This window comes from Ipomoea nil, unplaced genomic scaffold (genome assembly GCF_001879475.1).
Source record: "Ipomoea nil cultivar Tokyo-kokei standard unplaced genomic scaffold, Asagao_1.1 scaffold2704, whole genome shotgun sequence".
Lineage (NCBI taxonomy): Eukaryota > Viridiplantae > Streptophyta > Magnoliopsida > Solanales > Convolvulaceae > Ipomoea > Ipomoea nil.
The window spans coordinates 2,584,281-2,599,854 of record NW_017619132.1 but is presented as its reverse complement, the minus strand read 5'-3'; the positions used below and the strand labels follow the sequence as shown (position 1 = coordinate 2,599,854).

Sequence of the window (15,574 nt, the reverse complement as noted above, 5' to 3'; positions counted from 1 at the left end):
TTGTAAATCTTATTTTACGATAAAAATAGCTGCCTAAATGATGGAGGTCATACCTGAATAGAAATTATTGATATAGGATATAAAATTTGACATTAACATAAGCTGTTAATATCTTATTTGGTCCCTCAATTATTACCTGAATAGAAATCGATCATTTTTTCCTCTTCTCTTCTCCCTCTCTCTCTCTTCTATATGGATATGACAAAAACCTTATAAAACCCACAACTATTAAGCTTTGTTCTTATTAAGCAACTTAGCAAATAAGGTATTGCTATAATGCGTTTGAAATTTTTGAATTCGTAGTAAGAAAGCAACGTTTGTGTTGTCTGTCATGGAGATTTTGAAATTGCGTGTTGAGTTTGATGGAATTTGTATTTAATGGGTGGTAATTAAATCCACTTATCCACTAGGCCAAATGGTCATTTCCTCCTCAGATATTATTATATACACAATACTAAAAAAGGGTCATTTTCCACAATCAAATAATAATATAGAAATAAGGAAAATGAAAAACTCGAATAAAAATCTCTCTTTTTTTTTTTTCTTTTCGATTAATTTAATAAACAGAATAAGAACAATCTCAATAGTTGTAAATTTTTGTGAGTTTTTGTAGACCATGTAAGAGACAGAAGCAAGTGAGAAGAGAAACAAAGGAAATAATAAATTCTGACCAAAAAAATAAAATAAAGGCATTACGCAAGCGCAGAATGCTGCACACACACAGCAATCTGCGCAAGTTTTTCTCTTTTCGTTCAAAAGTAGACCCCACTCAAAAACCATATTTGCAAGAGAAAAATCTAGTCAAAAATTCTCTTTTCCTATTATTAGATAAAAACCAATTTTTATTTTTTTTCTTCCTTAAAAATCGAACAAAAATCATAATGTAATTGCTCTAATGCATTACAATTATGTACCACTCCATGAGTTCTCATTCAAATAATTTTAAAATCATAAATACAATCTATGGATAGATAATAAAAGATGAATCATATATATATATATATATATATATATACACACACACTTTTGAGCCAATTACTTTTTATTATGAAAATATGACTACTTTTAATGTTTAAACTTATAAAAAAAAAATTAGTAATATTTTATGACATTGATAATAGTAAATATTATATTTTGTGTTTGTAAAGAAAGAAAACAAATCAGAAGACGACAAGGGCGTTTGACTTTATTTATTTTAGAAGCAGCTTTAGTTAAGCAAATTATGTTGTTTAGTGACAGAGGATAAAAAAGCTTAAAGACCAAAAGACTGCCACAAAATCAGGATTTCAGGATTAAAGTGTAAAGACAACACTTTGTGAACTTTCACTTTGTCCCCAACACCCCCAATTAATTAAAGGAGTTTTGCCTTGATATGGTCCACAACTTCAAATGTATTATTTGATCGTAAATAAAATTAAACTATCAAGTATTCTTAACTTATTTTGGATTGATAAATTAATTGAGTTATGCTTTGAGGATGTTACTCGAATCAATATAATGAGTTAATTAGATTGTTGTACTAATTTAAATGAAGTGTTTGTTGTGACGAGCTAACCCAAGTATAATGGATGATGTGTTATATTGGACCCACATTATGTATATAGTGAAATTTACGACGTGTTTTTTTTTTTTTTTGGCAAAAGATTTAAGACGTGTTAAGATATCAAATTATGATCTCTGTTAGTATTAATAAGTAAACTACTGAAATAAGAGATGTTATTTCCTTGTTCATATATGGTCAATACATACTCAACACACCCGTTTACAATACATGTCGCAAATAGATTATACAAAAGGTACTAGTGTTTCATATAAGATTATAAATAGCACAATTGACAATTGATTGTATTTAATCAATCTCCATTGTTACAATCTCTTGATTATAGGCAACATTATAGTTAGTGATTATAGGCAACATTATAGTTATTCATTAACAAATATACATTAGGTATATTTGCACTACCAAAAATTTAAATTATGTAACCACATGATAAATCAATTTGGATGATTCTCATATTGTAGAAGCAATGATAGTTAAAGAAGCGCAAGTTGGATGCTGGAATGTGGTTGGCGACATGACATGGTTGAGATGAATTGTCTCAATGTTTGTAATCTTCTTAACAAATCATCTTCTCATCTCTCGTATGCATGATGCATTATCTCAATGAGTCAATGTCAAGCCGTGGTTAGGCACTTTGACTCAGTGTACTTCTACTATGTGCGTAGGTCAGTGAATCTGTTAACTCATTCACTTACTCGGCTCACCGATTCCCATACTGATTCTTCTTGTATTTGGTTTTTCTATACCATCTTGTATTCATTATTTGTTTCCTTATTAATAAAAAGTGTAGTACATAATTGCATTAATCTACATCATTATTAATATATAATTCGAAACATTTATATGTAGTTAGACAACGTAACCTAGGCCGATTTACTCATTTATAATTCTTTACGGATTATGGCCTAAAGAGTCAATACCTTACCGGGGTATGATCTTGTGACATTCCTTCAAGGGCAGCCACAGAAGTGTCATCTAAGTGCAAGGTATTTGTTTAGCTACTGCAAATTTTTCTGTAAAAAAAAAAGAGAGAGAACTTTTTTTTTTATATATATATTTTTCGAATCCTTTGATGTTTGCCCCTGCATATAACATTCTTAAGCCATAAGCAAATGAACCTTAAATGATGAGTTGATACGACAAAAAGGTCTTCATCGATCGAATCCATACTTTATAAGTTTTCATCTAGCCGTGCAGATTAAGAAAATATGGAGTGGATTTTTTCATCATCAATATTTATAGCTTTAAATTGTTAATTAAGTAGAAGTCGGTGAAGGATCAAGTCCAACCCAACACCCCTACATACCTCTTAAAAATATAATGACGGTATATACATAAATAGAGTTGCGTATTTGCTATGAGCAAGAGTCGTCGCTTGATCTTATGGCCTGTTTGGTACGATGTGGTTTGGTTGTAAAAGAATTGAAATTCAATGAAAGCTGAAATTACATTGTTTGGTTGGAAGGAATTGCAATTCCTTCCTTTTGCTGAATTACAATTCATGCCTCCACCCTAGGAATTGCAATTCCATGCTTTGTGGAATTGCAATCTCATTATAAATTACTAATTTACCCTCATTAGCATTATTATATTAATATTATATAAGGGCATTTTAGTATTTGTTTACTTCTTCCCTCTCAATTCCCCATCACTCTATTCCTTCCTACCAAACAATGTAATTTAAATTCCCACTTTATTCTTTTCTCACCGAATTACAATTCCTTCCTTCCAACCAAACGGCCTGTTAACGTCAACAAATAATATAATATAATACTGGCAAAGTAAAATTTATAAATTTATTTTGAACAGAATCGATTGACTAATTAAGTTATGCAATAAAAATTAATATAATGCTAGATGATGTCCCATAGTGAAAGATACACAAAATTATTGCTCAAGTAGTTTCTTCTTCTTCTTTTATTTTTTTTTTCTTCTTGTTCACATGATAGTTTCAATTGATTTCGATTATAGTGTCTTGAAAGATTTTTAATAAAAAATTATTATTATGTCTGTTGATTTTATAGTTAAATGGACATAAGATCAAACCAATGCAAACCCATAATTGCTTAAGAACAATGACAAGTGTAAATTGTTATGTTGAACTGAGTGTCACATATATAGAATTATATATCATGATCTACTTTATATTATATATATTTTTTTTGAAGAAATCTTATATTATAGACTCTAATAATATTTTTAATGTAGCGCTGACTGGGTTTATGGGTATCTCCTTGGGCGCCGTTTATGGCACTCCATTTGGAAGAAGACATATAAGATTTTTTTTTTTTTTTTTGAATATTAAAAAAAAAAAGACATAAAATATTAATTAGGGAGTAATTCAAATTGGAAAGCTACCTGCTGGCTGCCGACCTTCATGTGCACCCATATTGGTGATTTGGTTTGTTACTTTCGCATGTGTTACCCTTTGCACTTCCTTCAATGAATCTTTTCTCTCCATCCCACAATTTTCAAGATAATATATATTTTGGGAGTATTTGGTTCAGGTAATTTTAAATTACACAGGTAATATGAGTCTGCTAATGTTATATTGGTCAAGTTATTATGAGATTATATAGTCAGGGACGGAGGGAGAGGGGGAGCAGGGGCGGCTCCCCCCTCACCCCACCCCCACCTCATATATAGTATTTGTATGTATATATGTATATATAGTACATGTTTCAGTATTAGTATAAAAAAATTATAAAATATTAATAAGAAGTGAGTTAGAGGTGGTAGAGCACAACTTTGGAAATAATGAGGTTAAGGATTCCAATCTTAGCATCAACATAGTTTTACAATTCTTTTTAATAGCTTTTTTAATATTACACACACTCTATAATAAGATGTGTAATTTATAATGTGTTTTCTATTCAAATTATTTTATTAATTATGTTTCATATTTTTATAAAGTTTCCATTCGTTTTATTTTTCGTCCATATCCAATAATATTTACAATTATATTTCTTATGTAGTTTATTTATTTATTTTTAAATTATCTCTTTTGTTTTAATGTTTCGCCTTTTCTAGAAAAATTTTCTGAATCCGTCTGTACTGTTTCGCCCCCCCTCAATCGAATTTCTGGCTCCGTCCCTGTGTATAGTAATGTTATGTTGACTCTTTGTGCTTCAATAGATTGAGAATGTAGCTATGAACATATACTACATTGTAACAGGGTTAGTATTACTAAAAAAAAATGAGATTATATAGTAATGTTATATTCCCTTAAGACAAAAAAATTGTGCGAGAATGTCTCACGGATCTTTGTTCGTAAGAGTCGGGTCAAGATGAAATGTGATATTTATACTAGCAAATGTAACACTAAATCATACTCTGTAATAAAATGTTTATTACTTATATGGGAAAATGTAATACTTTTGCATTGCTTATAATGGAAAATATAATACTTTTGATGAAAAACATAATACTTTTACATCAAAATATAAAAAATATTATATTTGTTCTTAAAAGTATTATGTCTTCCCTTATAAGTAACAAACATGTTATTTATGCGTATTGACCCGACTCGTCTTATGAATAAATATCCGTAAGACATTCTCACACAAGTGTGACCCCTTACTTCAAAGCTGATGTGGCTGCCATGCGATTATCTCCATTTTCTTAAGTAATCTAAGATTACATTGAAATATTCCAACTTTACCCTTATTAACTAATCCTTAAATCCTTAAATTATATATATATATATATATATATATATATATATATATATATATACACCATACACCCCCCCCCTCCCCCACACACACACATTATTGAGAACATTATAATAAATTGATTAATATAACCTAAAATAGTAAAATATAACATTTAACCAAACAATGTAATATTATATTTTTTCACAATCCAAACCAAACACATAAGATAAGAGTTAATTCCACCCGTAGTCCTTTGTCTTTAGTGACAATTTCAAATTTAGTCTCAGACTATTGTTTTTGCCATTTTACATCTTATACTATCATTTTTTTGACACTTTTAGTCATTCTCATGTATTTTTCTATTTTTAATAAAGACATTTTTGTCTCTTCATATTTTTCTTTTGTTATTTTTTCGATTTCAACCAGTTTAATTGGTTTAGGACTTCACTAAAAATTGGTTGAAAAATATGGTTACTAAAAATCTGAGCTTACCTAAAGTTCTAAACCAATTAAACTGGTTGAAACCAACAAAATAACAAAATAAAAATATGAAGAGACAAAAATACCTTTACTAACAATAGAAAAAATCATGAGAATAACTAAAAGTGTCCAAAAAACAATAGTCTGGGATGTAAAATGACAAAAATGATAGTCTGGGACTAAATTTAGAATTGCTACCAAAAACAAGGGACCTCCAGTCGAATTAACTCCATAAGATAATGTTGCATTCTCAAAATCTTACATTGCCTTCTTGAAAGTAATCTGTAATCCTATTATAAATTTATTTTCCTTCTTCTTCTATCAGGATTTTTACACATAAATATTGTATAATTTAATGTAAATTACAACATATATATTTTCTTATAAATTAATTGATTCCATTATATTTTGATAAGAATATAAACTTTCAATTAAATTTATAACTAAAATCCGATTGTAGGGAAAGAGAATCTAAAACTACTATTTTTAGTGACAAGTCAAACTTACTTTAGAATCAAATGCTATATACCTTATATATTTTGTAAAAAAATGTCGAATCTCTTTTATATTGTTTGAATAATTAAAATTGTCTTTAAAAAAATACTAAATGAGTGGAATATAATTATCGTATATTCATATTATATCCTTTCAGTTAAGTTCATTGTACATGGTATTCTTATTAGAATAATTATCTTTTATATGGGGTTATTACAGAAAACCAACTTTCCATTGTTATATAACCTATTATAGGGCATTGGTTTAATGGATAAGAAACCTCATTTAATCCTTATTTCTAACAATATGGTGAGAGTGAGGGTGCGATCCTTGAATTTCATATTACGAACATTGAGAATTTAAATTTGAGTTCGATTCATTATGCATAAAATTGTACAATTTAGTGGACTGGATAGTAAATTTAGGATATAGTATGATGAATCTTAAAAAACAGATGTGTGTGAGAGTTATATACTTAGGGGGTGTTTGGTTCAGGTTATATAAGATAACCAATGTTATATTTGTTTGGTAATATAAGATTCACGTGTTTGGTTCAAGTTATGTAATTTTCCCAGAGAATGTCATATAACCTCCGCATTAAGTTTTTAGCTATTAGAAGGGAATGTGAGATACCCTCCAATTTATTAGGTAATCTCACATTCCCTTGTCTTATTACTAATGTTGGACTTTGTATTTTTTAATCAATTTATCTTATTAGTGTTGTCTTATTTACATATCTTCGTTTTAAACCAAACACAAGAATCTAACATTCCTTAAGGTAATCTAACATTCCGCGAGCACCTAAAGTCTTGAAGTCATACGGAAAAAAAAGTGCACTTTAAGAATTAAATTCATACACATTTAGTTGGAAAGTGATGCACCTTAAACTTTAAACTTATGCATCTAGAATCCAAAAAATTATTTTTTCGTAATGTACCCAACAAAAAAAAACATACACAAAATTAAAAATTATCATAATGTCTGTTTTTTTTTTTTTTTTGGTGTAAACCACAAATTGTGGTCCGGGTCTTTCTCTGTCCGTTTAACGGTCCAGGTCCACTCGGTTCGCTCCGAGAGATCCGGGTCTTTCTCTGTCCGTTTAACGGTCCAGGTTCACCCGGTTCGCTCCGAGAGGTCCGGGTCTTTCTGTGTCCGTTTAACAGTCCAAGTCCACCCGGTTCGCTCCGAGAGGTCCGGATCTTTCTCTGTCTGTTTAACGGTCCAGGTCCACCCGATTCGCTCCGAGAGACACGGGAGCTAGCCCAAAAAGAATCGTCACTTATGAGAATCAAACCCAAGTTATACCAAAATTTTCCCCCATAAAAAGAGCTTATTTGCCACTTGAACTACCTTGTTGGGTTCAAAATTATCATAATATCGTCACATTATTTTAGTTTTTCTTCATTATGGACTATTAATTTTGGTTAGGAATCCAAGTTGTAAAGGGGGCAATTTCATTTATTATGATTCGGACTACAAGAGCAACCTTGTAGTTGTCAAAAATTACAGATTAGTCCTTAAAAAATGTTGAGGTTTTGAGTTTCGAGCTTCCTTTGACCGTTAGAAATGGACCTGGTTTTTACACCTTAGTCCCAACGTTTCTGCCCTTTTCAAAATCTAATCTCACGCGCTTCCGCCACTTTCCCAGTTCCCATCCCCTTTCTTCTCTCCGCCCTAAAACCACTGAAATACCACTACCGTATACCGCCATTGCTAGATCTCTGCAAATGCTACAATGAGTCACCGGCAACGCCCTCCGCCGCCGGCGCAGCAAGGTCCGGCCAGACAGCAGCGGGCTCAAGCTCAAGGAGAGGATGAGCAGCCCTACAATATCATTCCGATCCACAACCTCTTGGCGGACCACCCGTCTCTGCGCTTCCCGGAGGTGCGAGCCGCGGCGGCTGCTCTGCGGTCAGTAGGGGAGCTGCGGAAGCCGCCGTTCTGTCCGTGGAGGCCGGAGTATGATCTGCTCGACTGGCTCGCGCTTTTCTTCGGCTTCCAGGCTTCCAGTGTTCGTAACCAGAGGGAGCACCTGGTTCTGCACCTCGCCAACGCCCAGATGCGGCTCACCCCGCCCCCGGACAACATCGATTGTCTCGACCCCGGGGTTCTGCGCCGCTTCCGCCGTCAGCTCCTCAGGAACTACACCTCGTGGTGCTCCTTCCTCGGACTCAAATCTAACGTTTGGCTCTCGGAGCGACACAACTCCGCCTCCGACAACCGGCGCGAGCTACTCTACGTGTCGCTCTACCTCCTTATCTGGGGTGAGTCCGCTAATATCCGCTTTGTTCCTGAGTGCATTAGCTATATTTTTCATAATATGGCCATGGAATTGAATAAAATTTTGGAAGATTACATCGATGAAAACACCGGCAGTCCATTTTTACCCTCAATTTCGGGTGAGAATGCCTATCTGAATCGAATTGTGAAGCCCATCTATGAGACAATACGAGCTGAGGTTGAGAATAGTAGAAATGGCACTGCCCCACACTCTGCTTGGAGGAACTATGATGATATAAATGAGTATTTCTGGACTAAGAGGTGCTTTGAGAAGTTGAAGTGGCCGATTGATATTGGTAGCACCTTTTTCGTGACCACAGACAAGGGGAAGAAGGTAGGGAAGACGGGGTTTGTGGAGCAGAGGTCCTTTTGGAACTTGTTTAGGAGCTTTGATAAGTTGTGGATCATGCTTACTCTCTTCCTCCAGGCTGCAATTATTGTGGCTTGGGAGGGAAAGGGGTATCCATGGCATGCTTTGGAGAGTAGAGAGGTGCAAGTGAAGGTTCTGACTGTGTTCTTCACATGGAGTGGGATGAGGTTCGTGCAGTCATTGCTTGATGTAGGGATGCAGTATAGACTGGTTTCAAGAGAGACACCATGGCATGGTGTGAGAATGGTGTTGAAGGCCATCGTTTCAGCTGGATGGATTGTGGTTTTTGGTGTGTTCTATGGCAGGATCTGGACCCAGCGGAATAACGATCGGGGTTGGTCAGGCGAGGCTAACAGGAGGGTGGTGAATTTCCTTGAGGTCTCCTTGGTTTTCCTTGCCCCTGAGATTTTGGCTTTAGCCTTCTTTATTCTGCCCTGGGTTCGGAATTTTCTTGAGAATACTAACTGGAAGATATTTCACTTGCTGCTGTGGTGGTTCCAGAGCCGGACATTTGTGGGTCGTGGACTTAGGGAAGGGCTTGTTGATAATATAAAGTATAGCCTATTCTGGGTGCTTGTGCTTGCTACTAAGTTTACTTTCAGTTACTTTTTACAGATTAAACCAATGATTGCTCCAACAAAGACACTGTTACGTCTTAAGATTGATAACGATACATATGAATGGCATCAATTTTTTGGCAACAGCAATAGGTTTGCTGTAGGGTTGCTTTGGCTTCCTGTAGTTCTGATCTACCTTATGGATATACAGATATGGTATGCTATCTACTCTTCCTTTACTGGTGCGGCAGTTGGGTTATTTGACCACTTGGGTGAGATTCGGAACATGCAACAGCTGAGGTTGAGGTTCCAGTTCTTTGCAAGTGCCATTCAGTTCAATCTGATGCCAGAGGAGCAGTTATTGAATACTCATGGAACATTTAAGAGCAGGTTCAAGGATGCCATTCACCGCTTGAAACTTAGATATGGATTTGGTCGGCCATTTAAAAAGCTTGAGTCCAGCCAGGTAGAGGCTAACAAATTTGCATTGATATGGAATGAGATAATTTTGACATTTAGAGAAGAAGATATCGTCAGTGATCATGAGGTTGAGCTGTTGGAGCTGCCCCAGAACACCTGGGATGTTAGAGTGATACGTTGGCCATGTTTACTGCTTTGCAATGAGCTTTTGCTTGCTCTTAGTCAGGCAAAAGAGTTGGTAGATGCTCCTGACCAGTGGCTCTGGTCTAAGATTAGCAAGAGTGAATACAGGCGGTGTGCAGTTATTGAAGCTTATGAATGTACCAGACATTTGTTACGGGAGATTGTCACATCAAATAGTGAGGAACACTCCATTCTCAACACTTTCTTTCAGCAAATTGATGAATGGGTTAGGCTGGAAAAGTTCACAAAATACTACAACCTGACTGCACTTCCCAAAATATGTGACAAATTGACCATTCTTCTCAATCTAAGTCTCAATCCTAAAAGGGACATTGACAAAGTGGTGAATGTTCTACAGGCCCTGTATGAGATTGCAACCCGGGATTTCCTCAAGGAGAAGATGACTGCAGATCAGCTAAGAGAGGAAGGTCTTGCACCTCGGACTTCTGGGGATAAATTGCTTTTTCAGAATGCAGTTGTGTTTCCTGATCCTGACAATGAGACCTTCTATCGGCAAGCTCGGCGCTTACACACTATTCTTACTTCTCGTGACTCTATGAGTAACATTCCAAGAAATCTTGAGGCAAGACGTCGACTTGCCTTCTTTAGCAACTCTCTTTTTATGAACATGCCACATGCTCCTCATGTTGAGAAAATGAGAGCTTTCAGTGTTTTGACCCCATACTACAATGAAGAAGTGTTGTACAGCAAGGAACAACTTCGAACTGAAAACGAAGATGGTATTTCCATACTCTATTACTTACAGACAATCTATGCTGATGAGTGGGAGAATTTCTTGGAGCGAATGCGACGAGAAGGAATGACCAATGAGAAAAGAGAGTTGTGGACAGAAAGGCTTAAAGATCTTAGGCTTTGGGCATCATACAGAGGCCAGACTCTTGCACGGACAGTGAGAGGAATGATGTATTATTACCGAGCTCTTAACATGCTGGCTTTTTTGGATTCAGCTTCTGAGGTGGACATAAAGGACGGATCACGCGAGCTTGCTTCTATGAGGCGTAGTGAGGGACCTGATGGTTTGAGCTCAGAAAGGGCACCATCATCTAGAAGTTTGAGCAGAGCTGATAGTTCTGTGAGTTTGTTGTTTAAAGGTCATGAATATGGGACTTCTTTAATGAAATTCACTTATGTGGTTGCCTGTCAGATTTATGGTACTCAGAAGGCCAAAAGGGATCCCCACGCTGAAGACATCTTGAAGCTGATGGAAAACAATGAAGCTCTTCGTGTTGCTTATGTTGATGAGGTTGTAAGAGGAAGGGATGAGATAGAGTATTATTCTGTGCTAGTGAAGTACGACAAAAAACTGAAGAAGGAAGTGGAGATCTATCGAGTCAAGTTGCCTGGTCCATTGAAGCTTGGGGAGGGAAAGCCTGAAAATCAGAATCATGCTCTTATTTTCACCCGGGGAGATGCAGTCCAGACAATCGATATGAACCAAGATAATTACTTTGAGGAGGCACTGAAAATGAGGAATCTGTTGGAGGAATTCAAGCATTACTATGGAATCCGCAAGCCAAAAATTTTGGGAGTTAGGGAACACATTTTTACTGGTTCAGTCTCATCCCTCGCTTGGTTCATGTCAGCTCAAGAAATGAGTTTTGTCACTCTGGGTCAACGTGTCTTAGCTAACCCTCTGAAAATCCGAATGCACTATGGGCACCCAGATGTGTTTGACAGGTTTTGGTTTTTGACTCGGGGAGGGCTTAGCAAAGCATCTAGAGTGATCAACATTAGTGAAGATATTTTTGCTGGCTTTAACTGCACATTGCGAGGTGGGAATGTTACCCACCATGAATACATCCAAGTTGGCAAGGGAAGGGATGTTGGACTGAATCAAATAGCTATGTTTGAAGCCAAGGTTGCCAGTGGGAATGGCGAGCAAGTTCTGAGTAGGGATGTCTATAGGTTGGGCCATAGGCTTGACTTCTTCAGAATGCTCTCATTTTTTTATACAACTGTTGGGTTTTATTTCAACACAATGATGATTGTTCTTACAGTTTATGCATTCTTATGGGGAAGACTCTACCTGGCACTTAGCGGGCTTGAGGGCTCTATTGCTGAAGGTGATACCAATGACAACAGAGCACTTGGTACAATTTTGAACCAACAGTTCATCATTCAGCTGGGTCTATTCACTGCTTTACCTATGATTGTGGAGAATTCTCTTGAGCATGGTTTTCTTACTTCTATCTGGGAATTTATAACAATGCAACTCCAACTTTCTTCTGTATTTTACACTTTCTCAATGGGAACGCGTGCCCACTATTTTGGCCGAACTATTCTTCATGGTGGTGCCAAGTACCGGGCAACTGGACGTGGCTTTGTGGTACAACACAAGAGTTTTGCTGAAAATTATAGACTTTATGCTCGTAGCCACTTTACTAAGGCAATTGAACTTGGGCTCATACTTATAATATACGCCTCATACAGCCCTGTAGCTACCAAAACTTTTACATACATAGCATTGACCATCTCAAGTTGGTTCCTGGTGGTGTCATGGATCTTGGCACCCTTTGTGTTTAATCCTTCTGGATTTGATTGGTTGAAGACAGTGTATGATTTTGATGAGTTTATGAGCTGGATATGGTACCGAGGTGGTGTTTTTGCAAAAGCTGAACAAAGTTGGGAAAAATGGTGGCATGAAGAACAGGATCATTTAAGGACAACTGGTCTTTGGGGGAAGATACTGGAAATAATTTTAGACCTCCGTTTCTTCTTTTTCCAGTATGGAATTGTTTATCAGCTAGGCATTGCTGCTGACAGCAAGAGCATTGCAGTTTACTTGCTTTCCTGGATTTATGTGGTGGTAGCTCTTGGGATTTACACCATTATAGCTTATGCTCGGGATAAGTATGCTGCAAAGGAGCACATATATTATCGTCTGGTTCAGTTCCTAGTTATAATTCTTTTCATAATTCTGCTAATTGCACTGCTCCAGTTCACAGATTTCAAATTTATCGATCTATTCACTAGCATGCTGGCTTTCGTTCCCACTGGTTGGGGTCTCCTCTCATTTGCGCAAGTGCTACGTCCCCTTTTGCAAAACACTTTTATCTGGGGGACAGTTCTTGCTGTGGCTCGACTGTATGAAATCATGATTGGAGTGATTGTCTTGATACCCGTGGCACTATTATCCTGGTTGCCTGGATTCCAACCCATGCAGACAAGGATCCTATTCAATGATGCTTTCAGTAGAGGCCTGCGGATATTCCAGATTGTGACCGGGGCAAAAAAAAACAAAGCGTGATGTCTGATTGAGGTATAATGTGAACTTTTTCCCATTCGTTACTCGCTTTACTTGTTTTTGTAGACCTTGTCAATGTCAAACACTCTTTAGGTCTAGCACAAGCTGTATATATCCACCATGTGGAATGCTTTCTATGTTCTGCTAAAAAAACATTTCTCTTCTGTGTTTATTTTTTAATTGGAACTTTTCATGTTTAGACTTCTGAAAGCTGCCTTACTATATATTTTCATCAATTATCCATGAGCAATATTGTAAACACTTAAAGCTAACTTTTTATTCCAATACCCAAGGGTTGGATCATAGATAATGATTATGATATTCTGCTTTATTTTCTTACCCTGTAGTTCCAATTCTTTGGTCCAATATACATCCTGTTCAAATATCTTTTTTTTTTTTTGAGTTATTCTTGTTCCAAAAGTTTACCCTACTACATATATCTATGTCATTAGATTTCTTTTTCTTTCTTGCCATTATTATTTTCATTATTTATGTTTCTTTTAAATATTTAAAACTATTCCTTACTCCCCTTGATTGCTGAAAGTGTTTTCTTCTCTAACCACAATTCTTTTTGTCTCTGTATTCAATAGACTCCCAATTCGTGAAAGGATTGCTCTGTGGACTAATGGACTACCACCCTCCAGTACATGTTCTGATAACAATCAAGGTGTGATATGAACAACCTTTTATTTATTATTGTTTTTTACAATTAAACTAAACTTATTTTCACTCGAACTTGTCAGTGCAAAATTAAAGTGTGCGTAGGTTTATTTCTTGGTATTTAATTGCAGTGTATCTATTAGCTCGAGGGATAGTACATTAAAAAAAAAAGTAAAAAACAAAAAAAAAAAGTAAAATTTGGCTGTTTCTGCACAAGCAATACCATTATAGCAATGTGTGCATGACAGTATGACACATTGAGGGCCAACTTTTCATTGTATTAGTGTTGGATTTTCCTTTTATTCATAGAAAAGAGAATTCAGTTATTTGAAAGTTTCCGGTTTCAACTCGATTTTAAGACTGCTCTATGGTGAATGCAGGCTTTGGGTATGCTCGAGGAAGTAGATACAGTACAAAACAAAGAGGCTAGATTACATTTTCCATTTTGTAGAGGCTTTACCATAGAGGCTATATAGATATTCTGCTGCAATGAGGAGGGCGTTTCATCTGATCTGACCTTCCTGTCTTCGTCTTCTCTGACCACTGTAATTATTATTCGATTTGTAATAGCTTTTGTGTAAACCCCAGTTTTTGTGTGATATAGCTCTTCAGTTCAACATTGGTCTCTGAGTAAACATAGTATGGCATCTTCTTGTTCATTGTTTCTTCAGAAATCCTACTGTGAATGTTGTCTCATAATTCATTTGTTGTCTGGCAGTTCAATTATTTGTCTTGTGTGGTCCTTCTGACTTTAATTTCCACCATTTGTACATCCATTTTGCTTGACGTGACATGACATGATAGACTCGAACAATATCCTCATTTGATATTATTTATCTGAGTATTTTTTTTATTTTTTATTTTTTTAATTTCATGATTCCAAAATATCTTCATTTGATATTATTTTGAAGCAAAGAAAAACTATATTATATCATTGTCAAAGAGCCATTTTTAGTATCTATCATTTCACATTATGTGATATTATTGGATTGTATATATACAAGGAGCATTGTAGTGTGTAGTAAAATGATGGAATGAATGCATGAAAATTGAAATCTTTCATTTTCTAAGTTTTAGTGGATTAGGTATTATAATATTATAAATCCTGATCTTAAAATTTTATTTTTATTCTATTTAATTGTGGTACGTTGCCGGTTGCCAGGCCATTCTCCATTTCTCCTTCTGGTCGCTGAGTTGTTCTTCATTCTTTTTCAAACATGGCCATGTGCAAGCTTGCAAGGATTAACTAATTCAATATTTTAACAAGGATTTACAATTTCCACCTCTTTTGATTTATAACTAATCGCACTATAAAAATTTTGTGCGATGAACTCGATAAAAATGACGATAATATAATTCGAATTCGAATTCTATAATAAATGAGTGGTGACATAAATCAAATTCTATAATCTTTTATATTCCTTTAAACACGAATTATGATAGTGTTTGGTAAATAGCTATTAGTTGATTAGGTTAGTGGGGAATGTTTGATAAATTAGCTGATAGCTGATTACATGCAAATGACATGATCAAAAAGTTACTTTGAACAGCTTTTTAAATTTTAAAATAAGCAGTTACAAAAAACTAATTAATCAAATACTCATAAATTATTTAACGTCAAAAATCAAAATTGACTTATAAGCTAAT

General features: G+C 35.4%; 1 protein-coding gene across 1 annotated transcript; it reads left to right on the top strand.

Annotated features, from left to right (window-relative positions):
- The first annotated feature begins 7,761 nt into the window (after positions 1-7,761).
- LOC109155989 (callose synthase 12) lies at positions 7,762-14,653 on the top strand. The gene is made up of 3 exons (XM_019303732.1): positions 7,762-13,282; positions 13,858-13,934; positions 14,308-14,653. The coding sequence occupies exon 1, from the start codon at positions 7,928-7,930 to the stop codon at positions 13,268-13,270; it is 5,343 nt and encodes a 1,780-aa protein (XP_019159277.1). The 5' UTR covers positions 7,762-7,927; the 3' UTR covers positions 13,271-13,282; positions 13,858-13,934; positions 14,308-14,653.
- Positions 14,654-15,574: the final 921 nt, after the last annotated feature.